A 24568-nucleotide genomic window follows, 5' to 3' on the forward strand; every position below is an offset into this window, starting at 1 on the left:
CCAGCTTGGGGTTTGCTCTTTATAACTCTGACCCTGCTCTGAATGCCCGGAGGGGGGCTGCTCCCAGCTTCTGCTGCCTGTCTGGAAACCCCACCCGGCTCAGTGCTGGTTTCTCGGGTTCCCGCTGGGCTGGGCAGCCCCCTATCGCTCGGGGACTCCACCCTGCCGCCCGATTCACCCCAGCAGGAACCCCTGTAATCACGCCTGACCCCCTGGCGCAGTTCCCTGCCCAGCCCCATGGCCAGGCCCTGCTCCAGGCTGAGCTCATCAGCTGAGCCCTGGGCCCTGACCCCCAGGTGGGGCTGGGGAGGCAGCCCATGAGCCAGGGCACGGTTGTCGGCTGCCTGGCCCCTGAGCCCCATCCAGGAACGTTCTCTGGGACAGATGGGCCAGAGGAGGGCGGGGGGCTGGGAAAAGCAGGAACTTTCATGACCCCTCCCAGCCCCATGGCAGCTCAGCGGCCTTGGGCCAAGGAAGGAGGCTCAAGGCTGAGCCCAGAGCAGGCAAAGAGCCCAGCCCTCAGCCAGGACCCTCGGGGGCGGCGGGAGTTTTGCAGGCCGGTGGTGAGACAGAGAAGGCGTGAGCCCCGCTCTGTGCCCAGAGAGCCCCTCTCTGAGACCCCCATGTCCGCAAGCTGGGTGCCCAGGGGGGTCCAGCGACGCTCTGTAATGTGCTGGCATAACCCTGCAGTGCAGATGCCATCCAAAGGGAGGTTCCATCGTGGGGCGAACACCAACTCCCCACATGACGGTACCCCCCGGCTGCAGCTGCACTGGTGGGGGGAGGGCGGCCCAGCTGCAGCCGGGGGGTACCGTCACATGGGGAGTTGGTGTGAGTGCTAACTCTGCCCCCACCCGAATCAACCCGTCTGGATCGCCCTGGGATGGCCCGGGCAGCCCCCACCCCGCCGACAGCCGGGCTCCTGTCTTCCACGTGCACGGTCAAAGGCCTGGGAGTTTTGGAGCCTGGGGCAGGGCCGGTGCCCGTCCAATCCTGGGTCCGTGGCAGGAGCGCTGGGGGCCCCGGCCGATGGAGGAGCCGCGGGCTCAGTCCTGGCCCCCATGCCCGGCCCCCATGCCCTGCCCCCCGGTCAGCAGGACCCGGTGTCACTGCCTCCTTCTGCCTCGGAGATGGGCTCCAGTGGGGTTCGGGCCCGGGCGAGGTCGGGGGAGGCAGAGCCATTCCTGCCGATGCCACACGTCTGCCCTGCGTTGTGGATCTGCCACAGGTTGTCCAGAGCTTCCGTCTTGGCCTGCTTCAGGAGATCTGCCTGGCCCTGCAGCGGGGAAAGGCCACAGGTCAGGGGGCGTATGGGGCAGGGGGGACCCCATCAGTACAGCACCCAATGGGCACTCCCACTCACGGGGCCGGAGCCAGCACAGGCATGGGGCCTGGCTCCTTTGAGGTCTCTGTGCTCTGGGGGAGCAGCCTGGACCCAGGGGCACATCGCTCCTGCAGTGGCTGGAGAGCAAGGGGCAGGGGCTCCCCCCCGCCAGCGGGTGCTGGCCCCTGGGCTGTGGGGAGGGGGGTCCGGCGTGCGACACGCAGAGACCCTAACCCCGCCGAACCAGTTCCCCTCCCCAGGCAGAGTCACTGCCCCCTAAAGCACAACCCCTGTCCCGACATGAGATAAGCTGCGTCCCCCTGCCCCAGCCCTGTCCGTGGCCTCGGGGGCCAAAAGGGAGCCGTGTGATCCTCTCATCTGACCCCCTGCACGGACCCTCACCCCCGGCTGAGTCCCTGACGCCTTGGCTCATGGGTCAGCCACGTGACAGCAAGTCCCCCCCTTCACACCCGCCTCACAGCCAGCTCCAGGCATTCGGGTCAGCACAGGCTGGTATCCCACCCACCCGTGGCCTCTGTGGGGTGAACGGGGGGCAGGGGGATCTCAGTCCAGCCCCCCGGTGGGACAAGGCTCCACCCCACAAGTGGCACCAAGAGTGGACAATAAATGCGGAGATCTACCTATGCAGGCCCAATCCTGCTGTGGGCCCTGCAAGCTCAGTTCCCATGGGCCCTGAGGGGAGTGGACACACCCTACGGCTGGCCTGACATGGTCCTTAAGGCGACGCCATCCCCGCGTCCCCCATCGCTCCAGGTCGAGGTGCATTTACATGGCATGTGGGGGGGCCCTGCTATCAGGCGCCAGCAGAGCCTGGGGCTGGGGGTCCCCTGCCCAACCTGGCATATACAGGGCCCCAGCCACACCCAGCCCCCTTCGCTGCTCACTAGCCCCTATGGGCTACTGCTCTGGTGCCACCTGGAGTCCACTCTGCGCCCCCCGTGGCCAAGCCCCAGCTGGCTCCCTGAGCAGGCAGCGGCCAGCAGGAGGCAGCGTTTACACGCCCAGCGGCGGTGGGGTGTCGTGGGGGGAGGGGTGGGAAGCGGTTCCGGGCAGTGGCACCAGAACAGCCTGGCGTGCGCCTGTCCTCACAGAGCCCCTGTCCGGGCAGGGACGGGGAGCCCCGAGAACCAGCCAGGATGCAGAGCCCAGCTGTCGGCACGGTGCTGGGAACTCCCCGCCGTGAGCTGGGGCCGAACCCGCGACCCTGGGTGCATAGCGCCCGAGCCAGGGGAGCAGCTCCCTTCGCTGGCGGCAGCAGCAGGCTGTTCTCCTCTCTGCCGGCAGCTGCAGGCACCACACTCGCCGCAGGCATGGCCCCTCCAGCATCCCACCCGTGTGCCAGGGGCACGGGAACACTTCGTACAGTGGGGGGGGGGGCTGAGAGCCATTGAACCAAACTCAACCCTGCACATGATGGAAACCACGTCGAGCCATGGGGTGCAGCAGCCCCCCCAGTTCTGGCCCCTACGCCCGTGTGGCACTGTCCCCTACTCTCCCCAGCTCAGCACCTTAGGGCCCCCTTAGCCATCGCCCAACTCCAAGGGATGCTCGCTCCCCAAGACGGCCTGTGCCCCACAGAGCCCCTAGATGGCAGCACGGGATCACCGTACAGCACCTTGATCCACCCTGCCCTTGACGGTCCCACGCGAGCAGGGCCCGGGCCTCCCCAGGGCCCACCCCACGCCCAGAACAATGGGGCCCCAGTCCGGGCCCAGGCAGGGCAGAGCCCAGTCCAGGGGGCACAAAGCTGTCCTCACCTGTGTGTGCCCCATGGACCCCCCTGCACAGCCCAGCAGAGACCATGTGAGCCAAACTGTGGCAGCCAAGCCTGGGGGGGACGCCAGGATGCCGGGGTTTGCCTCACGCCCCAAGAACAGCTCAAGGGATCCTTGCTGGACAGTCTCTTGGCAGGGCGGGCTGGGAGCTCAGCCCAGAGCCACTGCTGGAAACCAGTGTGCACCCCGGCACTCCCAGCCCAGGCAGCCAGAGCGAGCACATGGGAGAGCCCAGTGCAAGCCAGCATCACAGGGCACCGCACCCTCCCTGCATTCATCGGCCCCCCAGAGCCCTGAGGCACGTCCCGGGCCTCGCTGCCCCATGGCTCCAGGCCCAGCTCTGAGCTCCTGCTGCCTGGACAAAGAGATCAGGTGGCCTGCTAGCCCAGAAAAGAGACAAAGGAGAGGAGGGGTTAGAGAGTTTCAGTTTGGAGCTGGCTAGGGAAATGGGGGGAGGCTCAGATGGGGCTCTGGCCTCCCTGCCCCCCAAGATGGACCTGACTGAGGGGTCCTGTTCTCTGCACCTACAAGCTCTGGTTTAGACCATGTTCCTGTCGTCTAATAAACCTCTGTTTTACTGGCTGGCTGAGAGTCACGTCTGACTGCGGAGTTGGGGGGCAGGACCCTCTGGCTCCCCCAGGACCCCGCCTGGGCGGACTCGCTGTGGGAAGCGCACGGAGGGGCAGAGGATGCTGGATGCTCTGAGGTCAGACCCAGGAAGGGGGGAGCCGGGTGAGCTGTGTGTCCTGCAGACAGGCTGCTCCCAGAGAGGAGACTCCCCAGAGTCCTGACTGGCTTCGTAGGGAGAAGCTCCAGAGCATCGCCCGGGACTCGGTGACACAGGCCAGCCCTTGGGGGGCTGTAGCCCCACTCCCCACACAGGACTGGGATTCAGCCCAACACGCGCATGCTGAATGGGTGACACAGTCCCGTGGGTGCTGGAGCGGCTGGGAAGGGCTCCCAGAGAGCAGAGGCTATTGGGCTGGGGGCATGGAGCCGGCAGGCTGCAGACACCAGGACAAAACAGCCAGGCTGAGGGAACCAGCCCCGGCCACCAACACACCCCTCTGTGAGCAGCCTGGACTATGCCCAGCCCTGCTGGCTCCAATCCCTGGGAGTCTCAGCGCTGCCACGTGACCCGGCACCCAGCAGGGCCCAGGGCAAGGCTGGGCTGGGAGCTAGTGGCCTGGAAGGTCGGGACAGGCCGAGAATCTGCCCCAGGTCCCAAGATCAATGGGCAGGGGGGAGACACACACCACTGCAGGCAGCTGGGACCATCCCGGCAGGATGCACAGGGCCATAGCCAGTGCTGGCACCACAAGAGGGGAGCGGGAGTCCTGGGTTCCATTCCTGGATCCGCCACTGACTCTCAGTGTGGCCTTAAGGAATTCCCTCCCCTGTGCCTCAGTTTCCCCCGTGAAAGCAGGGATAACACCTGTCCTAGGGGCATGTGAATCTGGCCGGGTTTGCTACGTAGGGAGGCGATGCGAACGCTCAGCATGGGCATCACTCTTCCAGCGTCCCGGCTCAGCGCCATCACTTTTCCACCACCCCCGGGAGCAGGGCCTAGAGCTTCACCCCATCAAGCTGGTCTCAGCCCTCACCTGTCCCAGGCACAGGTGGGGAAACAGACCTCGGGAGGGGATGGGCTCCAGGAGTCCAGTGGCAGAGGTGGGACCAGCAATCCCAGCTCTCGGTCCCACTGGTCCTCGGGAAACTGAGTCAAGAGAAAACCACCGCAGCCAAAAATCTAGAGGGAATCCCCCACCCCCATCAGCCAGCGCCCTGGGCCAGGCACCGGTGTTACCTTCAGCACTGTGATGTTCCAGGCGAAGCTCTCCAGGGCCTTTTGCAGCTTCCTGCCCTTCAGCCCCTCCTTGGCCTCGAGGCGGTGCAGCTCCTTGTGGAAATCCATCCCTGGGGAGCAGAGCAGAGGGGAGCCGTCACGCTGAGCTGTGTGGGGAGAGCTGCTGGCGCCGACAGGAGGGGCCACAGCAGCCAGGCAGCCAGGAACACAGCAAAGCCAGCGTCAGGGTGCCCAGAGCTGGCTCCGTACGGAGATCGCCCTGCGCTGCTCGCTGGTGCCCCGGCTGCACAAGGAGACACGGAGCTGCCCCAGAAGAGCCCATGGATAGGGGAGAGCAGTGGGGCACAGACAGCCCATGCCAGGCTGGGGACCTCCGCTGGCAGGTGGGGCTGGGGTCAGGAGAGATCCAGGACTGTGTACTGCACCCCACTCAGGCAGTTCTGCGGAGCTGGAAACAAGGGAATTCCACGTCACAAAGGAGGGTCCCCAGTAATGCAGGCGCTCAGCTGCCCCTGGGTGCAGTCATGGTGCAAGTCAGAGCAGCCCCAGAGCCCAGGGGACATGCAGGATGCCCGATGCCCGGCTCAGCGGGTCCGAGGGCTGGGACAGGTGTGATCCCAGCCGGCGGCAGGGCAGGGCCCAGGTGGCAGCTGTCACCACCCCTGCAGGGAGCAGCAGCAGGTTCCCGTGTTCTCCGTCTCAGGCGAGGGCCCCGGGGCCGACGTGGGGGTGGGCAGTGCCCTGTGGGCATGGATGGGGCGTATGTGGGAGACCTGGGCTCTGAGTGCCTTGAACTCCAATGGGAGCACCGTGGGATGGTGGCTGGGGGCAGCCGAGCTGTGGCTGGGGGGTCTGTGCCCCTGGGAGCAGGCAGGTGGGCTCCAGGGCTGAGCTGCGTAGGGAGGAGTCGCCCCAGGGGGGTAGCACCATGCCCGATCCGAGCCCTTCGCTGGGCAGTGCTGCTGGGGGGCCCCTGCACGGGAGGGGACAAGGTGCAGCGCCCCCAGTAGGGGCCTTTCCCATGGACTCGCTGGCCTCCCACGCCCGAGCCAGCAGCTTCCAGCCGCGTCCTGGCGCCCTCCGTGCCGGGGACCAGGGAACGGCCTCGAGAGCTGGCGGGGGAGGGAGCAGCCAAGGCCGCCCCCCCCACAAACCTCTGCTGAGCAAGGAGCCAGGGAGTCACCCGCAGAACCGCCCCCCCGCATCCCGCCCGGGCACCGCCACCAGCCATGAAGCTGCCTGTGGGGGAGGGGATCCCACGGGCTGAGGGCAGCGACCCCTCCCCAGGGGAGCCCTGTAACCCCCCAAAGTCCCTCCCACCCTGTGGGAGCTCACACAAGGCCCTGCCTGTCCCCCGCACTGATCCCTCTTCATTAGCGCAGGGCTCCGGCTCGTTATCTCTGCTGGCGCTAATGGGAACCGACGGGAAACGTCCGTGTCGGCCTCCCGGGCCATGGGGCAGGGCTGGGAGCCCCAGCGATCACCAGGCGCAATGGGTCCTGGGACGGGGGGGCCGCCAGCACCATGCATGGGCATGTAGCCCCCTCACGCCCCTGGGGCAGCAGATGGAGATCGCTCAGGGGCCGTGGGGCATGGGGGCCCCTCTTCCATGCCACCTGCCGAGCCGCTCAGCGAGCTACGGGCACTAACCAGCAAAGGCAGCTCCCCCCAGACACCCCCCACTGACACCACGCCCCCCCCACCAATACCGTGGCTCCCATCCCCACACAAATAGCACAACCTCCATCTCCCCAGAGACCCCTCACCGATACCATACCCCCCAAAAATACCCCTACACCATGACCCTCAGACACCTCCCACCGATACCACCACGGCCCCCATCCCCCACAGCGACCCCCCACCAACATCATCACAGCCCCCACGCCCACACCAACACCCTGTCCCCCCCACCTATACCGTGGCCCCCATCCCCACACAAATAGCACAACTCCCATTCCCCCAGAGACCCCACACTGATACTCTACCCCCCCTCCAAAAACCCTGACACCATGGCCCTCAGAGATCTCTCACCGATACCATTACGGCCCCCACCCCCACACCGACACCCCATCCCCCAGTGACTCTTCACTAAGTGAAGAGGTGCAGCCCCCGCAGTAACCTCCCCCCTGTGCTGAGCCAGCCCTGCTGGACTCTCCTGCTTCCAGGCCAGCACATAAGGGGTTAAGCGGACCCCCTGCACAGCGCCCCGAGCACGTGTGTCCCCCACCATCCAGTGCCGGCTATGGGCCCACACGCTGCGGCTCGCCCATCTGCCATCAAGCATCCCCCCCCCCACTGGGGTTATTAATACTGGGGGAATCTGGGCAGAGCTTGGCCCCCAGCACTGTGCGTCAGGGTTCATGCTGGGGAGCAGGGCAGGTTGTGGGGCACTGGGCTGGGGGGACAGGGATTGACCAGCCCAGCTGGCCGGCCCCCTGGGACCCACGCTCTGCCTCACCCCCGTTAATCCCGGGCTATTTACAGCGCTCCACGCTCCTGATGCTCCCCGAGGATCCAGCCAGCCAGGGCGCGGCGCTCTGCCCCCCAGCCCTGCTGGCCATAGCCTCCGCCATGGCCCTCCTGGATGCAATGACCCATGGCCAGCACTGCACCGACTGAGGGGCACTGGCAGAGCTGGGGGGGAGTCCAGGGCTGCGGGTCGGGAGTGGGGGGCACTGGCAGAGCTGGGGGGGAAGCCCAGGGCTGCGGGTCGGGAGTGAGGGGCACAGGCAGAGCTGGGTGGAGCCCAGGCTAGCAGGGGGCTGCGGGTCAGGAGTGAGGGGCACCGGCAGAGCTGGGGGAGCCCAGTGGGGGGCAGGAGGGAGATGCACTGGCACAGCCTGAGAGCAGCACATGCCTGTGTGCGTTCAGCCCCGTGTCTTTTATGCCATAACACCCCGTTGCCACTTACGCCGTCAGCCCCACTCTGTTATTTCTGATGCTAATTATATTCCAGGGTTTGGCAGTTAACGACTCCTCTCTCCTTCCTCGTCAGCCTCCCCCATAGCGCTCCGCTCGCCCAGCGCCGGCCCCTCGGCGGCCCTCTGCTCCCTCTCAGTGCTGGGCGCTGGGGCCCTGCTCCTGGTGCAGGGTGGGCTCCATCTCCTGCCCTGGCCCCCCCGTGGCGGCAGGGAGCTATTTCTGGGGCCGAGGCGCTCGCTCCACGGATCAGGTGTCTCAGCTGGGAGCAGCCAGGAGAGGGGACAGAGCCGTGCCCTGTACGCACACCCCTGTGTCGAGCCAAATACACCTGCCCCCGACACGCCCCAGCCCCATTCCCTGCCCACAGCTGCAGCCACAGCTCCTCCGCTTGCTGTCCTGGGAAACAGGAGACACGGCCGGGCGGGGCTCAGGGGCAGTGCAGAGCCCGGCAGATTCCCTTGGGGCCGGGCGTGGAGCGTTCAGCCCCAGCAGGAGGCCTTGGCTCCCCCACGGCCAGCGCCAAGGTCACCGCCCCAGCAGGAGCCACCAGGTCCATCGGCCAGGCCGGGCCGGCTGGGGCCCGGGGTCTTTCCCTTCCAGGGGTGCCGGCTCCCATCCAGCCCCGGGGAGGGCAGGGGGACGGGGCGGGCCAGGTAACCTCCAGCCACGGGGGTGCTGAGGCCCCATTAGCGCCGCACCTCGTCCTGCCAGCAGGTGTCACTGGTGACCAGCACAAAGGCCACCCGCCTGTGGCCCCAGGTGCCCATAGCCCCCCAGCACCCTGGGGGGAGCGGAGTCGGGGCCCCCAAACCCACCCCGCTCTGCAGCTGGGCCCAGCAGCCTCCAGCCTCCCCAGGCAGCACATACCCGTCTGCTGGGCTTGCATCAGTTTCCCGTGCACAGCGTCGGCCGACTCGATCAGTGTCCGGCTGGTCTGGATCGCCTGTGGGAGCAGGACGGGGGTGTGAGGGAGCAGGACGGGGGACAGCCCGGCACCCGGGTGACCCCTTCCTGCACCGGTCCACGCAGGCTCCCCCCAGCCTCGCCACCGGAACAGGCCTCCCCGCTCCCAGCAATGCCTGGGCCAGGTGCCCCGGGCTCCTGGGAGCCCAAAGGAAGGAAACGGCTCCGGCTCCGGCTCTGAACGGGGGACGCCTGCCGGGATGGCGTCTGACCCCGCAAGGACGAGGGGCCCAGGGGCTGCCCTGGCTATTGGACCCCAAGGGGGCTGCAGGGTCTCGGCTGCAGAAGCGACTCGCGTCTGGCCGGCTGCCAGCAGGGCAGATGGCGGGACCAGGCCATGCTGGGACCTCGCTTTCCCGTCCTGGAGGGGGGCTGGCACTTCCTGGTCAATCTGGCCTGGCCACCTGCGCCCCCGAGCGTGCCGCAGGCTGCTGCTGGGGCCAGGCCAGGCCAGGACGGCCCGAGCAGGGAGCCGGCTCAGCCAGGGTTGGGGCTGGCTGTGGGTGCTTACGGTCTCGTAGGTGGTGAGCACTTTGCGGAGCAGCTCTGGGACGGGCCCCTGGGCCTCCATGGGGGGGGTACTGCTCGCCCAGGTTCAGCGTCACGCTGGGGGCGCTCTCGCTGCGCAGCAGCCACGTGGCCACGGTCAGGATGCACTGCTTCATGGTGGCCGCCGGCGTCAGGCCGCACAGCTCCTTGAAGGAGACCAGGGCGTTCTGGAGATGGAGAAACAGTGAGCCGGACACCCCACGGCACGCTGCGTGGGGAGGGCAGGGCTGCAGCCCCCAGCTAGGAGCCCTGCACAGCCTAGCCTGGGGCACTAACAGAGGCCTTATATGGGGGGCCTTCCAAATAGAACCCAGGCGTCCTGACCCCCACCCCTCCCCCAGACACTCTAACCCACTAGACCCCACTCCCCTCCCCAAGGGGGAGAGAACCCAGGCGTCCTGCCCCCAGCCCCTGTGCTGCTGGCCCGGCGCGGTACCTGCATGTTCTCCCGCAGGTCGGTGGCCTCACGCAGCGGCTGGCCAGCCGTGCGGAACACCTCGTCGATGGGCTTGATGCCCGTGGTCTTGGCGGAGGTGTACTCCCGCAGCCACCGGCCCCTGCACCTGGAGCGCCCCCCGCCGCTGCCCCTTGCCCCCGCCGGGCCGGTCGGCGATGGCCACGTGCAGGAAGAGGGTGGCGTGGGGCAGCAGCTCTCCGGCCAGGGACCGCAGGGGCACGTGGCGGTAGCCGCTCTGCAGGCACTCGAAGGGGATGGTGTACTGGGCGATGAACTCGTCCCCGATGTAGTCGTCGTCCAGCACCACCAGGCGCAGCAGAGCCAGCTCGGGCAGGTTCACCTGGAACTCCAGGCTCTCCTCGAAGACCGGGTTGTCCCCGCTCTGCAGCGCCGTCTTGGTGCGCCGCTCGGCGCAGTCGGCCGGGATGCCGTGGATCTCGGCGCAGACGTAGGGCTCCACCACGTCGCCCTTGGCGCCCGAGCCCCGGGGCTTGGGCAGGTTCTGCCCGCTGATCACCCGGAGGTGCAGCAGCTGGGCCGGCACGCCGGGCAGCGAGTCCTTGGCATTGGCGCTGAAGTAGGAGACCTCCTCCCGCATGACGGCGGGACGCAGCACGTACCCACAGGCCCCGTTCTGGCGGAACCAGCCTGCGTTCAGGTCCATCATGAGCCCCGGCGTCTGGAAGTTCATGGCTACCATCTGGCAGCCGCACTTCCAGAAGTCCTGCGGGTTCATGTTGCTGGCGTCGATGCGCAGGGGGCTGGGGTGGACCCGCGACAGGAACCGCTTGTTGTAGCTCACCAGCTCGGCGGGGCACTCACTGGCGAAGCGCCCGGCCTCTACCTCGCTGAAGGAGCAGAGCTCCCAGTAGCGCTGCCCGCGCCGCGAGGCCTCAAAGTCCCGGAAGGGCACCGCCTGGCACAGGCTCACGAGCTCCGACAGCTCCCTGCTCAGCCGTAGCCTGCGCCGCCCGCCCCCTGCGGGCGGCTGCCCGTCGGCCTCGCCCGGGCACTGCCCCATCTCCGGGCCCTCCTCCTCGTCCGTCACCTCCCCCTCGCTCTCGTGGCAGCTGGGCTGCAGCTTCCTGCCCGTGATGAGGACTCTGCCCTTGAGAGTCTCTGGGGAGGGCAGGTAGGCCTCCTCGGGGTCGGGGGGGTCCAGGTACAGCTTGGCGCCCAGGGTCTTCCGCAGGCACTGCGCCAACAGCCTCTGCTGGGCGGGCGAGCAGCGCACAGCCAGGCACAGGACGAGGGGGTATTCGGAGGCCTCGAAGGCGTACCGGTCAATCACGCCCACCACGCTGCGACAGGCCACGCGGGAGGCAGCCGAGCGGCCCCCGGAGACCAGGGGCTCGCCCTCCGGGCCGTCCCACACCACCAGCTCCAGGCTGCGGCAACCCATACGCAGGGCTGCAACGTAGCCGCCGAGGCCGGCGCTGCCCCAGGAGCTGTCCTCCCGCAGGCAGGCGCTGTGGGCTGAGCTGATGTAGTAGTGGGACAGGGGCTGCGTCATGTCCTGGCACACCCGGAGGTGCTGCGGGTCGAAGATGGAGCAGTCCGGGGAGAGCAGGTAGCGGGTGAAGCCGTCGATGGCCAGGTAGCCCTTCTCCCGGCCCTCGCTGGAGGGCTCGTATTTGCCAATGATCTCCAGGCACGTCTCCTCGGTCACCCCCTCCATGCCCTGCTCCACCTCCAAGAACGTCAGCAGGTCCTTCAGCCCCAACGACTCCTTGTCGCTGGAGAACTGGACCAGGAGGAAGAAGATCTCGGGCCTGGTGCAGAGGTCGCAATAGGCCTCCACGAACAGGTTGCAGGCCACATCGCTCCCTGGCTGCTCGCCGGCCTTCTGCAGCTCCTTGAACTTCAGCTCGATGGTGGAGGCCTTCATGCCCGGGTTGAGCGCCTTGATGAGCTGCACGGCCCGGGCCACGGGGATCTGGCCCATTTTCTCCAGGTCCGCCACCTCAAAGACCGAGGAGATCCAGGAGGTCCGGAGGCTGGGGTGGCCGGCCTCGGGCGCCTCCGGCGTGTGCTTCCCGTGGGACACCAGGTACCTCAGCCCCATCACCCAGGCGTTCACCATGTCGGGCGAGCTGGCCACCAGGTCCAGGGACTCGTAGTTGTCGCCGTGGATGATGGAGAAGGCGCACTCGTCTGGGAACTGGTCGGAGAGGCCATTGCTCCGCAGCACGGGCGTCTTCTTCCCCACCCGCACCTCCTTGACCGACTCGATCTCGATCTTGGCCTTCTCTGAGTCCTTCTTGGAGGGCTCCCACCGCAGGTCGCGCATGTCAGGGGCCAGCAGGAAGAAGCGGCTGTACATGCGGGAGTTGGAGCGAACCTTCTTCATCTCGCAGCCCTCCAGCATGAAGGAGATGCAAGCCACCGTGCTGTTGATCTTCCGGTCGTGGGGCATGGTGCTGAAGGACACCGTCTTCTTCTGAACCAGCCTCTGGCGAGAGCCGTCCTGTGGGGGGAGAACACTGCAGTCAGGCCCGGGGCAGGGACCGACAGGCTGGGCCATGGGTCGGGCTGCACAGAGGGAGACCAGAGGGGCAAGGAGCGACACCCCACACTGGGATTGGGGCGAGCGCCGTCTGCTCATGGGACCCAGGCTGAAAGCAGAGCCTGGCATGGGGCTCCTGCCCCTGCTGCCAGCAGCCGGCAGGCTCCTTCGAAGCAGAGCACAGACGGGAGGAAGGATGGTGCCATTCCGGCTCAAGCCGGGGACCTGGGAGGAAGGCCCAGCTCCGGCACAGCCCTGCTGAGTGACCCTGGGCACGTCCCTTCTCCTTGTACCTCGGGGCCACGCAAACCCTGAGCTCCCAGCACCTAACTGGCTGGGGGGCAAACTCAGGACCCTCGACGCCCCTCAGGGAGCCTGCCAGCCGCACAGGGGACAGTGCAGCCTTCGGGGGGGGGGGGGGGCTGTTTCTTGCCTGCATTACTGCCACGGTTGGTTTTGCTCCGGAGGGAAAGCTCTGTTCAGCGCAGCGGGTCCATCTCCTGAGAGGTGGCCAGATAGAACCGACACCCCTGCACTGCAGGGCCCCGGCAGTGACCCCCCAGCCAGCCGCCAGATGGGGGCTCGACCACAGCTGCCTCAAAGCCTCTGTCCCTCCTTCCGCCTGGCAAGGGGCAGGAGCCTGATAAGGCCGGAGCCAGCACAGCCCCTTTGAACTAAATATAGGGCACATCCTCCCATGGCCGCCACACAGGGACCCCCGCCCCCTTCCTCTCGCTGCCGGCCGGCTGCTGAGCTCTTCCTTCTGGGACCCGGGGGCAGGAGACGCCTTCCCGAGGGCCCTTCCCGGTTCCCCGTGGACGGCATGTGCTCCTGATGCCACCGCACACGGACCCTGCACCCCGGGACCCCCATCTGGCTGGATTTGCTTCTCCTTTGAGCTGCAGCCCCTGCTAGCCCAGCCCAGGGCTCCCCAGTCCCACCCCTCACTCCCGACCCACAGCCCCCTACCAGCCCAGCCCTGAGCCCCCCAGCTCTGCCAGTGCCCCTCACTCCCGACCCGCAGCCCCTGCTATCCCACCCCAGGGCTAACCAGTCCTGCCCCCCAGCTCTGCTGGTGCCCCTTACTCCCGACCTGCAGCCCAGAATGAATGCCCAAATGGGCACCAGGACCCAGATTCCAGCGAGCAGAAACTGGAGTAGAAGGAACCGACCATCCCATAGACGATCAGCCACCCACACTGAGCAGCTGGGGGGCGGAGGGGGGGATCCCGGCTCCAGCTCCCCTCCCCCATACAGCTCTGTCTCAAGGTGATTCTCTGGCTCAGGCCTTGGAGAGACAAAATAGCCCTGTGACCCTGAAACGCTCCCGGACGTGCTCCCCCAGCCTGCCCCCCGCCCAGCCCCCACAGCCCCACCGAGCAGGATGCTCTCCCAGCCTGCTTCCCCACCCCCTCCTCGGCTCCACCAAGCGGGGTGCTCCCCCAGCCTGCCCCATCCCTGGGACCAAGGGCAGGGCACAAATGCTTCCTGCCCCTGCTGAAGGGGAGGAATGAGAGGGACGTGGTTGGGCCGTGCCAAGGCGGTGGCATTGGGGTGGCTCCTGGGGGCGGCTGGAAGCCCTTCTGGGGTACTGGCACTGGCTGGGTCCATGGAGAGGGGGCTGCTGGGCCCCCGGACACACCTATGCCCCCAGGCAGGCAGAAAGCTTGGGGGATTTCAAGGGATAAACACCACCGGGTTTTGAGTTTTCCAGCCAAACCGAGGGGTGTTTTCCAAGCGGCTCTGGGGCGTGGCAGATCCTGGCTCATCTTGGGGGGGGGTTCGAGGGAGCCCCTGGGACACTGGTGGCTGGGCAGGCCCCAGGGGGGCAGAGAGCAGCTGGGGCTGGGATAAGCAGATCCTGCCTGGGGTTTCTTCAAAGGGAAGCCTCCGAGGGCTGCTCCTAGGAGATAAGGGAGGCGGGGGCCAGGGAGCAGCTGGTTCTCAGCAAACCAGACCCCTCAGCACACCAGGCACGGGGGGGGGGGGGGGGGGGGGGGGGGGGGGGGAGACCCTTCGGGGGGGGGCTTTGCGAGGCCCATCAAGGCCCAGGCTCAGGGCCTGCTGCCCATAAACGATGAACGGGGGTGGGGGGGACGGATGGGAGCCCAAGGACACAGCAGCCAGTTCCACAGACAGGCCCCATCCGCAGAGGCTGGTCCAACGAGGCTGCGTGGGGCAGGTGGTGGGGGGGACCAGCCCCAAGGGCAGCTCCCAGCTCAAGGGCTGGACCCTGCGCGGCCTTTGCTAATGAGCAGCAACGGGACACTGCAAAGACACAAAGGAGCTGACAGGAATCATTGGTGCCCCTCACTCCCGACCCGCAGCCCCTGCTAGCCCAGCCTGGGCTCCCCAGCCCTGCCAGTGCCCCTCACTCCCGACCTGCAGCCCCCTGCTAGCCCAGCCCTGGTCCTCACTGATCCCCCTGACCCATCCTAGCTCTGTCAAGCAGAAATGCGTGGAGCCAGTGTCTCCCCTACATGGCTCTGCTGAGCCCCCCGCCATCCCCTGCAGCAGGACTCGCTGCCCTTTTAATCCAGAGGATTTTCCAAACAAGAGCAGCTGGCGCGGTCTGATCCAAGGTTCCTGCTTGGGCCCCCCTGAACTCCCCCCCCCCTGCTAGGTACCCAGATGTCACTGTCACAATCAGCTAAGGGACCCCCATGTGTGTGCTGCCCACCCCACTCTTGCGGCTGAGAGACCCGGAGCCAGTAGCACGTGGCTCGCTCAGCCAGGAGGATGCCCTGACAGTGGAGGGTCCCCTCAGCCCTGGGGGGACGGGAGGTTGCTTCGGCCACTCGAACAGCTGCAGCCCACTAGGGTCAGGGCTCTCTGTGCTGGGCACTGAGCAGCCCCCACCCCAGGGGAGCCCCCGGCTCTACCAGCCCCCCACACATGGTCCAGTGGGGAGAGGTTCCTGCCTGGCCAGCTTGTTTTAGCTCCGTTTTCCTTCCTTCCTTCCTTTCAAGGCCGGGGGCCGCTTGCCCTCCCCTGGTGGCCTGGTCACTTGGGCTTCCGCCCTGCACGGAGAGGCCCAGCCCAGCACGGCTGCCCCAGCAGACCTGGGGTTAGAGCAGCTCGGCCCCAGCTCTGACATGGGCCCCTGCCCCCACCGTGAACCTGCCCCCGTCTCCCCCCAGGGATGGATGTGCCTGCAGCCCCCTTAGCCCATCAGCGCTAACGACCCTGGTGCTATGATTCAGTCCTGCCCCCACCCCCCGCAGCACCATGCCAGACCCCAGGTACCCCGCATCCGACTGGCACCGCAAAGGGAAAAGAAAACTGCAGACACCCCTGGCCTGCCCAGCTTGCTACCCGGAGAGGCCCCTGCCCCTCCTGCATGGGGCCCATTCACCATGGTGTCCCCCAAAGCCAGCCCTGGGGGACAGGGAGGGGGGCTGGTCCTTCGGGCTCATTGCACAGCAGGGCCGCCCCAGGCCAGGCCACCTTCCACCCCAAGGCCCCGCTGAAGGCTGCCGCTCAGCCTGGCCCGGCAGCAGGGCCCAGCACTGGGACCTGGCCCCCGCCCCGGGCAGGGCTGTGTTGGAGCAGGAGCGACCCCAGGGAGTCGCTGCCCTAACGGGGCTGCCCTGTGACCCCCAGGCCAAGGCCCACAGGGAACACACACCGGCTGCCCTCAGAAGGCCCTGCTTGACCCACACCCCGGGGGCTGCTCTCAGGAGCCAGGCCTGGGGCAACCCAGAGTGGCAGTGACCAAAGCCTCAGGCAAAGCAGCCAGCTGCCCTGTCCCCGTGGCTGGCGCCTCCCAGACATGCTGCCCCCTTCCCTGGCCCGGGTCAGTGCATCGGTCCCTCCCTTCCCGAAACAGCCTGGCCACACGGGCAGTCTCTATACTGTGTATTGGCCCTGGCACTCTGGGCTGGAAGCCTCACATGCTGCTCTCGCAGGGATAGAAACTCCCTGGAAAGGACAAAATCTCCAGGTTGGGGGGCTGAGTTCTGGGGGGAAGGGGAAAGGGGTGGGGCATCTGCTAGGCAGGGGGTACCAGCCCGAGGTGCCTGCAGAGCCCCGGGACTCCACTCCCGGGTGGAAGAGTAAAAGCACCTGCTGGGAGGGCACCAGCACCCAACCCGCCTTTGGTCGTCCCTGGAGCCAGCAGAAACTGGGGCTGTTCCGATTACGGAGCCGCTGTACAGGGCTGGGATGTCAGAGGGTCGGGGGTGAGGGGCACCGGCAGAGCGGGGTCAGGGGGAGCCCAGGGCTGGGATGTCAGAGGGTCAGGGATGAGGGGCACCAGCAGAGCGGGGTCGGGGGGAGCCCAGGGCTGGGATGTCAGAGGGGTGCGGGTCGGGCGTGAGGGGAACTGGCGGATATTTTATGTTAAAGGTACAGACACCGCAGAACACAATCCCCCCCCCCCCAATGTCCCCAACTCTGGCAGGAGCCGGGCCCCCTCACTGTGCAGACACTTGCAGCCCGGGGCAGCACGACACAGACCTGGCCCTAGCGCTGGCTGCACAGACGCCTTGTTGATTTAATTAGGCTGCATCATCCCTTTATTGATGCCAGAGCACTGGGCCCAAGCATCCCCAGCTGGCGGCACGGCCCCCCGCAGGCCGACCCAGCCCACAGGGGTCCAAAAGGGGGCTGCACAGATCCCAGGAATACTCCAAACCAGAGCCCAGCAGCATATACGCAGGGTAAGGTGGGACATGAAAACAGCAGGTGGAGCCCGGGGCCACCCCAGCTGAGAGCTGGTGCCCTCCTCTGCTCTCGGTTACCGGCTAGTGGTGACGTCGACGGGCCTGGGGCCCACTGCACGGGCACCCCCCACACATGCCATTACCAGCTTCAGAATCCATTTGCATCCCCTGGTTTCTGTTCCCCCCTCGCTGCCAGATTGCTCTGGAGAGCCAGCCCGGCGCCAGGGACAGCAGCCTCCACTCCACCCGGCGTCCGCCCGTGAGATGGGGCCCGTCGCACCAGGAGCCAGAGCTGTTAACGAGGGAGCTGGCCCTGCTGGGAAAAAAGCTGAACCCACGAGGGGCCCCCAACCAGCCACAGGAGAGGTCACGGCTCTTGGTCACTGCCAAGCTGCACCGGACTCAGCCACGGAGCCAGCATGAGCAGCATCTTGTGCGCCAGGCACCGGCTCCCAGCTCCTACCGGGCCAGAACTAACCAGCCGCCACTGGGCCCTTGCGCCCTCCCCAAGACAAACACCCGCTGTTGGCCCAGCCAAAGCTGCTTTACTTATGGGGCTGGGCACCAGGGCCCCACAGTGGCTCCCGCCTGGCAGAGACCCTGCCCCCTGTCGAGGCTCCAGCCTCGGATGCTGCAGGGCCTGGGGGCCAGAGGCCACAGTATTTAAAGGCACCATGAAGCGGGCAGAGCACCCAGGGCCAGCAGCAAAAGTCCCGAGCCTGCACCAGCTGGACCGCGAGGTCCTAGCCGGGGGCAGGAGGTGCAGGACTAGGGGAGCCTGCACACCATTCTGGGGGCACCTAGCGGCCCCTGCCAGGATCAGGGCCCCATTGGGCCAGGCGCTGCAGCCCCACCCCCACCCCGAGGCAGGGAGTCTGGACTAGGCTGGCCAATAGGCCACGTGGCAGACTGGCCAGCATAGGTCCTGTCCACAGGGTGCCAGGAGGGCTCCCAGCGGGACATCAGCAGCCCGGCGTGATCTCGGAGGGACGAGTCAGGTCGGGGAGGTACAGAACGCGGCATCACTATGGTTACTATGCCCGGGGTGACACCTCTGCTGGTGCCATCCACCGGCCCCCGGGCCAGAGCCAGGCACAGCTATGGGACACCGAGACAAACCCCTGGGAGACCTCCCTGCTCCCATGGGGCGAGTGGCAAGCTCGGGGGGGGGGGGGTGGCCTGGCTCCCTCCACAGCTCAGGGAACAATCAGGAAGCGTTTGGAGGGTTCCCCACACTCATCCTGGCTCCAGTTTGTGGGGGGCTGGCTGGCAATCAGAGGGTGCTTCCCCTTCACCCTGAGCAGGCCCCATGCTCCAACCCCCTCCCAGCCCGCCCTGCACCCACTTCTCCTGAGCAGAACACCCAGGGGAGCTCAGAGCGTGGGCGGGGGGAGAATGGGTCCCATGGAGAGCAGAGACCAGCTCGCCCATCACTGCACCCCAAGCAGCCTGGAAGGGGCGCTCAGCGCAGGGGCGAAGCTCCGAGCCCCATCCAAGGCAGGGAGCTCTCTCCCCTCCCGCACCCGCCTGCACAGGCATGGTGGCTGTGTTCCCAGAAGGGTCGGATGCACACATGGGGTCACGGCCCAGCCTCCACCCAGTCCCAGAGGCACCGCCCCGCTCGCCCCACACCCACAACCCTGCCCTGGCCCAGAACAGAAAACAGGAAATCTACCCGGAAAGGAACCACCGGGCGGGGAACTGCTTTGATCAAACGGCTGCCGGAGCCTCCAAGCCAGATGTGACCCCGCAAGCCTGTCCTCGCCTGCCAGAGGGAACCAGGCCTACAGTCCACGTGACTGGACAGAAACCCGACTGCAGGGGGGACATGTCAGGCTGACACCCCCCACAATGCCTGGGCGCCCTCCCAGTACAGTCAGCAGGGAACCCTTGCCTAGCTGGGGCACAATCTGCGGGTGGGGTGTGACAAAGCGGGACTGTTCTTAATGTTTCTTCTGAATACTGTGGGGGTGCCTCAGTTTCCCCCCGTGCAGTTCTTAAGTATCTAGGTGGTGGGATAAGGGTGTATGATCATTGCAGAGCCCTAGAGGGCAGGTGTGGGCAGGGGTCTGGACACAGAGAATGGCCGACACCCTGTTTCCTGGCCACTGATGGCCTGGACCTTCCCCCCTGCAAGGTGAGAGCTAAAGGGTTAGAGAACAAAGGAACTAGGTGACTTCCTGGCCCCGGAAAGGGACAAAGCCCAGAGGAGGGGGGGCTGGAGAGAGTTTCAGTTTGGGGCTGGCTGTGGACATGGAGTGAAGTGCAGACGGGATTGTCTGGCTCACTGCCCCCCAAAATGGACCCAGCTGAGGGGTCCTGGTCTCTGTACCTACAAGCTCTGTGTTAGACCATGTTCCTGTCGTCTAATAAACCTTCTGTTTTACTGGCTGGCTGAGAGTCACATCTGACTGCGAAGTTGGGGGGCAGGACCCTCTGGCCCCCCCAGGACCCCGCCTGGGCGGACTCGGTGTGGGAAGTGCACGGAGGGGCAGAGGATGCTGGATGCTCCGAGGTCAGACCCAGGAAGGTGGAAGTCGGGTGAGCTGCGTGTCCTGCAGACAGGCTGCTCCCAGAGAGGAGACTTCCCCGGAGTCCTGCCTGCCTTCGTGGGGAGCAGCTCCAGAGCATGGCCCGGGGATGCCGGGACATGAGGTGATGGGTTTCAGGGTAGCCAGATTAATGCCAGCCTGACTCGGCCTCCCCACGCCAGACACCCCCCCTCGGCACATGCAGCGGCACACTCCGCCCCAGCACCTCCAAGCGCTTTGCAGACAGCTCAGAGACTCGCTTCCCGGTACAGGATGGAGCTAACCACATGCTGCCTGATTCTGGCCGAGCGAGGTCGCTCCTGCCAGCGGTTTCATGAGCCTTGCAGGAGGGCAGGAAGAGGAAGCCTCACATCAGGCCAGCCGGTACCTGAGTGATGCACAGCCCAGCCCGTGGGAAGCCCTGGGAGGCGGCTCAGGGAATCCAGGCTCCTGCTAAGATGAGAAGGGGCCAGGTCTGGATGCTGCAGCTGTCGATGCTGCAGAGGAAAGAGAATCCCTGGCAGCCAGTAGCAGTACGGGGCGCGTGGCCCCATGCAGCACTGGGGCACAGGGCGAGTGGCAAGCCCAGTCACACCTGCAAGGCCAGGCACAAGACAGAGGCTTTTGCAGGAGGGCACGGACAGAGACTCCAGTTCCAGAAGCCGACACCACTCACTCTGGGACCGAGCTCAGCCACTCACACGGGCCAGAACAACCCAGGATGTCCCCTCCGGGTCTCCCTCAGGCACTGGGGCAGTGCCAGGCCCCTTCCAAAACACCAGCTCCCCACTCACACCGGGCTTTCTCCATGCCTGATGCCGTACCTGCCACAGCTCCATGGCCAGGGACCTCCCGCACATCAGGCTCCAGCCAGGTTCGCTGGTTTAGCCTCCGAATCCCCGTGAGCCGATTTGGCATCAAGCTCTGTGCAACTTGCATAGGAATCTTGTGGGACATTCCCTTAAGTAACTGATCTGGCGGCTCCCCTGCCCGCCCCCCTTCCCCATCCCGTTCACACCCCATTGGGTTCGGCTGCTGGTAACCGTGAGAGATAGAGGAACTGAAAGCAGCTTAGGTTAAGCCATGGCTGGCTTGGGGCAGGTCTGCATCAGCAGCCCAGAGCTCAGACTGCAGGCCATGCTGCTGGGGAGACACACAGGTATCAGAGAGGCTTCTTCATCACCACTTGGGCCCCTGGCTCACGGCAAGAGGTGCCCCCCCCGCCATCCCACGGCGCAGAAGAGTCCGAGAGGGACATTCACAAGATCCCAGCCTTGGGGTTAACGTTTTAGCACTAACAGCCACTGCAGCGGGCCCCCACGGCTACAGTAACCGAATGCCCTGCCTCTTCCTGGGCCAGACCCCCACCCCACTGCTCGTCTGCCAACCCTCAGCAGCTGGCCCCAGAACCACCCCGGGAAGCTCAGCTAATACGGTCACAGAGGAGGTGATGCAAGCAGGCAGGCGGGGCCCTCACCCACAGGCAGAATTGGGAACAGAAACCAGGTTCCAAGCTGCCCTGGCCCACTGGATGCTGGAGAGACGCCAAGGCCCTATGCTGAGTTCAGCTCCAGGGCAGTGGGGGCCGTGGCACGTTACTCGAAAGCAGGTGGCTGCCCCTCGGCCCCAGCCAGGAGCCCCTCATCCTCCCATGGCCACGGGAAGCCCAGGTGGGCAGCGCCCCCCCTCCAGGCGGCTGGGCTCAGCCAGGGCTTTTCTAGAGGAGCTTGTTTCCTGCCAAGAAAAGAGAAAGCGACACACATGCTCCCCAGCAGCACCAGCTACTGCCCGCCGCGAGGGGCTGACACGTGCCCAGCCTGTGAGATACCCGCCCCCACAGCCCCCGGGGAGGGGTGGTCAGGTCTAGGGGGGTTCCTGCCCCGGGGCACTCAAGCGCTGTAGAGGTTTACTGCTGCCCCACGAGGCCTGTGCTGGGCGCTGGCCCAAGGCAGAACCTGACAGGCCTGGTCCGAGTGCTCGGCCTTTCTTCCAACCAGCTGCCCACCCCTCCTAGAACTGCCCTTCCCATGCTGACAGCCAGCCCCTCCTCCAGAGCAAGCAGCGAGGAGCCATGTCACATAGTGACCGGACTCCTCCTTTCCCCATCCCACCATCCAGAGGAGAGCACACTCGGGATCAGGGTAGAGACAAACCCAGCGTTGAACTAACCCGTGGAACTCACAGCGGCAGGAGATCGTCAAGGTAAGGGGACTGGGGTGCCCAGTCACTCAGTGGGACTCAGAGAAGGGATTCGATTTGTCTATATGAAGGCCAGAGGGGACAGTTATGCTCCTCAGCGTGTCCTTCGGGGCACAGGCAGCAAATTCCTGCCTCTTGTCCGTAAGACCCTCATGTAGATCGAGCCAGCTCCTGCAGCGCCGCTAGCTCAGATGAGACGCGCCCAGTCCCTGCACCCCCAGCCGCAGAGACGATCGCTGGCTGCAGACAGGGCACCATCCCATAGCAATATGCCCCCCATTGCCTCTATGGCCCAAGGGCCTCTCCAGGGGAGACTCTCGGGCCACCAGTAAGATACTCTGTGGGCATTTTTGCTCTCCAGTCTTTGGCTGCAGGCTAACAGGGGCACGGGTCCCTGGCAGGTTTACCCTGGCATCAACGGTGGAATCTCTGATCTGAGGACGTCAGTGACTCAGCCAGAGGTGAGGGGTCTATTGCAGGAGGGGTGGGGCCTGCGACAGGCAGGAGGTCAGACGAGATGATCACGGGGGTCCCGTCTGGCTTTAAAGTCCATGAGATGGACCATGGGCCAGCAGAACCCTGCTACGTCTCCCAGAACCAGGGAAATCAGCTCAGCAAGCTCCCGGTCGGGTGGAGAACGAGGGCAGAGCTGTGAAGGGTTCTGGCTGCAGTCGTGCTGCGGGCACCGCTGGGAACCTTGGCCAGCACAGTGTTCGGGGAGCGGCTCCCGGGCCATTTCATGTGCCCACCTTCCCACCCCCGTCCCGAAGGGCCCCGGGAACACAATGAGGCTGCTCAGCTGCCTGGAGAACAGGGAACAATCGCACTGTAATCGCCCTGTACGCACGTTATGAGGACCGCGAACGCTCCCTTTGCCAAGACAACGCGGTGCTCGACAAAGGAGACGTGGGCAGGGGCCAGCAGCCCACATGCCAGGTATTAATAGCGCAGCGGCAATTTCATCTTAAAATAGGCTGTGAGAAGAGAGGAGGCGGGCTCCGGACAAAGGCGACCTATTGCACAGCCCAGCAATGGTGACGCAGACACAACTGGGGGACAGATTTAGAAATACACGTGTGACTCTCCTCCACCCCCGGCCCCGGGGCCGTCCTCACCGGGGGCACCTTCAGACCCTCCCTCGACGTTCCAGCAAGAGAAGAGCGAGGGTCAGGCAGGGAGCCACTCAAAAGTTCCTCCTTCCACCAGGAAGCACCAACCCACCAAGGAAAAGGGGGTGAAGCCCCCAGAACTCAGAAGCAACGTCCCATCCCCATGCACAGCCTGGAACTTCACTCTGAACAGAGCCTCCAAACCCAGCCTTGCTGCATCAGGACACCAGGCGATTGGGGGCTGCCAGGGGCCCTGTGCATGGCAAGCCGGGGGGCGTCAACGAGACAGGCTCTGTCCCAAGGAGCTTACAACCCAGCAGCCAAACCCGGCAATGGTGCTGTGCGCACCTGCCTGAATGCCAACCCCAGAGCCTCACGAGCCAGCCCAGGGCCTGAACCCAATGGGATCGGCCCGTGCCAGGCCTCGCTGCCAACCCAAGCAGGCTCCGAGACAAACCAATCTGCTGGCTGCCCTGGGCTCTGGCGCTGCCCATCTCCCCCAGGGGCAAACGAGACAAACCTCCAGGGACACCCAGGGCAGGGACCGCGGGGAGCTGTATGCACTGTGCAAGGCCCCCTCCCCCACTCACAGGCACATGAGGCCAATCCAGAGCCAATCCGCATTGACACCCCATGGGGCCCAGCGCCTTTTGGACAGATGCCTATAGGGGGCCTCGCCCCCAGCCTTTCTGTGAGCAACTGGGAAGCCCCCATAGCTCAGCATCATCTAGAGACCAGGCTGCAAGACCCCCAGCCCCTATCTGCTGAACCTGGTACCGGCCCCCAGCCAGGGGAAGCCCCTCGTGGGTGGGAACAAGTCAACAGCCCCTCCGAACCAGGCCCCCCAGCCCCCCACAGCTCTCCCAGGCCCCCTCGCCCCGCCTGCCCTCCCCACCAACCTGCTCCCCCCTCGCTTTCCACCCCAGTCAGCCCCAATGGAGGAGCCATTTATGAAGGAGTGGAGATGGGGTGGGGGCTGGGGCAGGATCACCCCAGTTTGGTGGGGGGAGGGGGAATCAGTTAGCTCAGGGGAGGAGGGCTCAGGGGGGTTAGCCCTAGGGAATGGAGGGGGGAAGGAATCCCAGAGGGAAACAGGAGCTGGGGCGGGGGACTCTGGATAGGGGGATCCCCAGAGGAAGGGGGGGTCCCAGGTACAGAGGGTCCCATCCAGGCAGGGAGGACACAGGATGGGGGGGCAGGCAGGGTGCGGGATAGTAGACAGGTGCCAGGTGAGCAGGGGAGATGTGGGGGGAGGGGCGTAATGAGAGTCCCGTCGGGGGGTGGGGAAAGAAGTGTCCTGGCCAGGGGGAGGTGGGTGATGGGGCCCCAAGGTCCCAGACAGGTTGGGGGTATGTAGGTCCCAGAGTCCGGAGGGCGGGGGCTGCGGGGGGGCGAGGAGAGATGCGGGGGTGGGAGCGGGGATGCGGGTCCCGGCGGGACGAGGAGAGATGCGGGTCCCCACCGGGGGATGCGGGGGGGGCCCGGGAGGGGCGCGGGGGGGCCGCGGTCCCGGTCTCACCTTCATGATGCTGGCGCGGGGCGCGGCGGGCACCGGGCTCCGCTCCGCCGAGTTCTCGCGGCTGCTGCCGGAGCCGGAGCCCGAGCCCGAGCCCGAGCCCGAGCCCGAGCCCCCCCCGCCCCGGGGCCCGTCCGCCATCCCCGGCTCGGGGCTCCGCGGCGGGGCCGCTCCCCAGGCTCCGCCGCCCCGAGCGCCCCGCAGCCCCGCGCGGCTCTGCCGGGA

The 24568-nt window shown here is 66.3% G+C and overlaps 1 protein-coding gene across 1 annotated transcript; it reads right to left on the reverse strand.

The window, feature by feature from the left end:
• On the reverse strand, window positions 1-24568 carry LOC122457634 (inactive phospholipase C-like protein 2). The gene is given in 8 exon segments (XM_043503395.1): window positions 1-1276; window positions 4928-5037; window positions 8717-8792; window positions 9324-9389; window positions 9391-9528; window positions 9798-9918; window positions 9920-12285; window positions 24347-24568. Coding segments are annotated over 8 exon segments (3201 nt in total). The 5' UTR covers window positions 24485-24568; the 3' UTR covers window positions 1-1090.

Source organism: Dermochelys coriacea, chromosome 27 (assembly GCF_009764565.3).
Source record: "Dermochelys coriacea isolate rDerCor1 chromosome 27, rDerCor1.pri.v4, whole genome shotgun sequence".
Classification (NCBI taxonomy): domain Eukaryota; kingdom Metazoa; phylum Chordata; order Testudines; family Dermochelyidae; genus Dermochelys; species Dermochelys coriacea.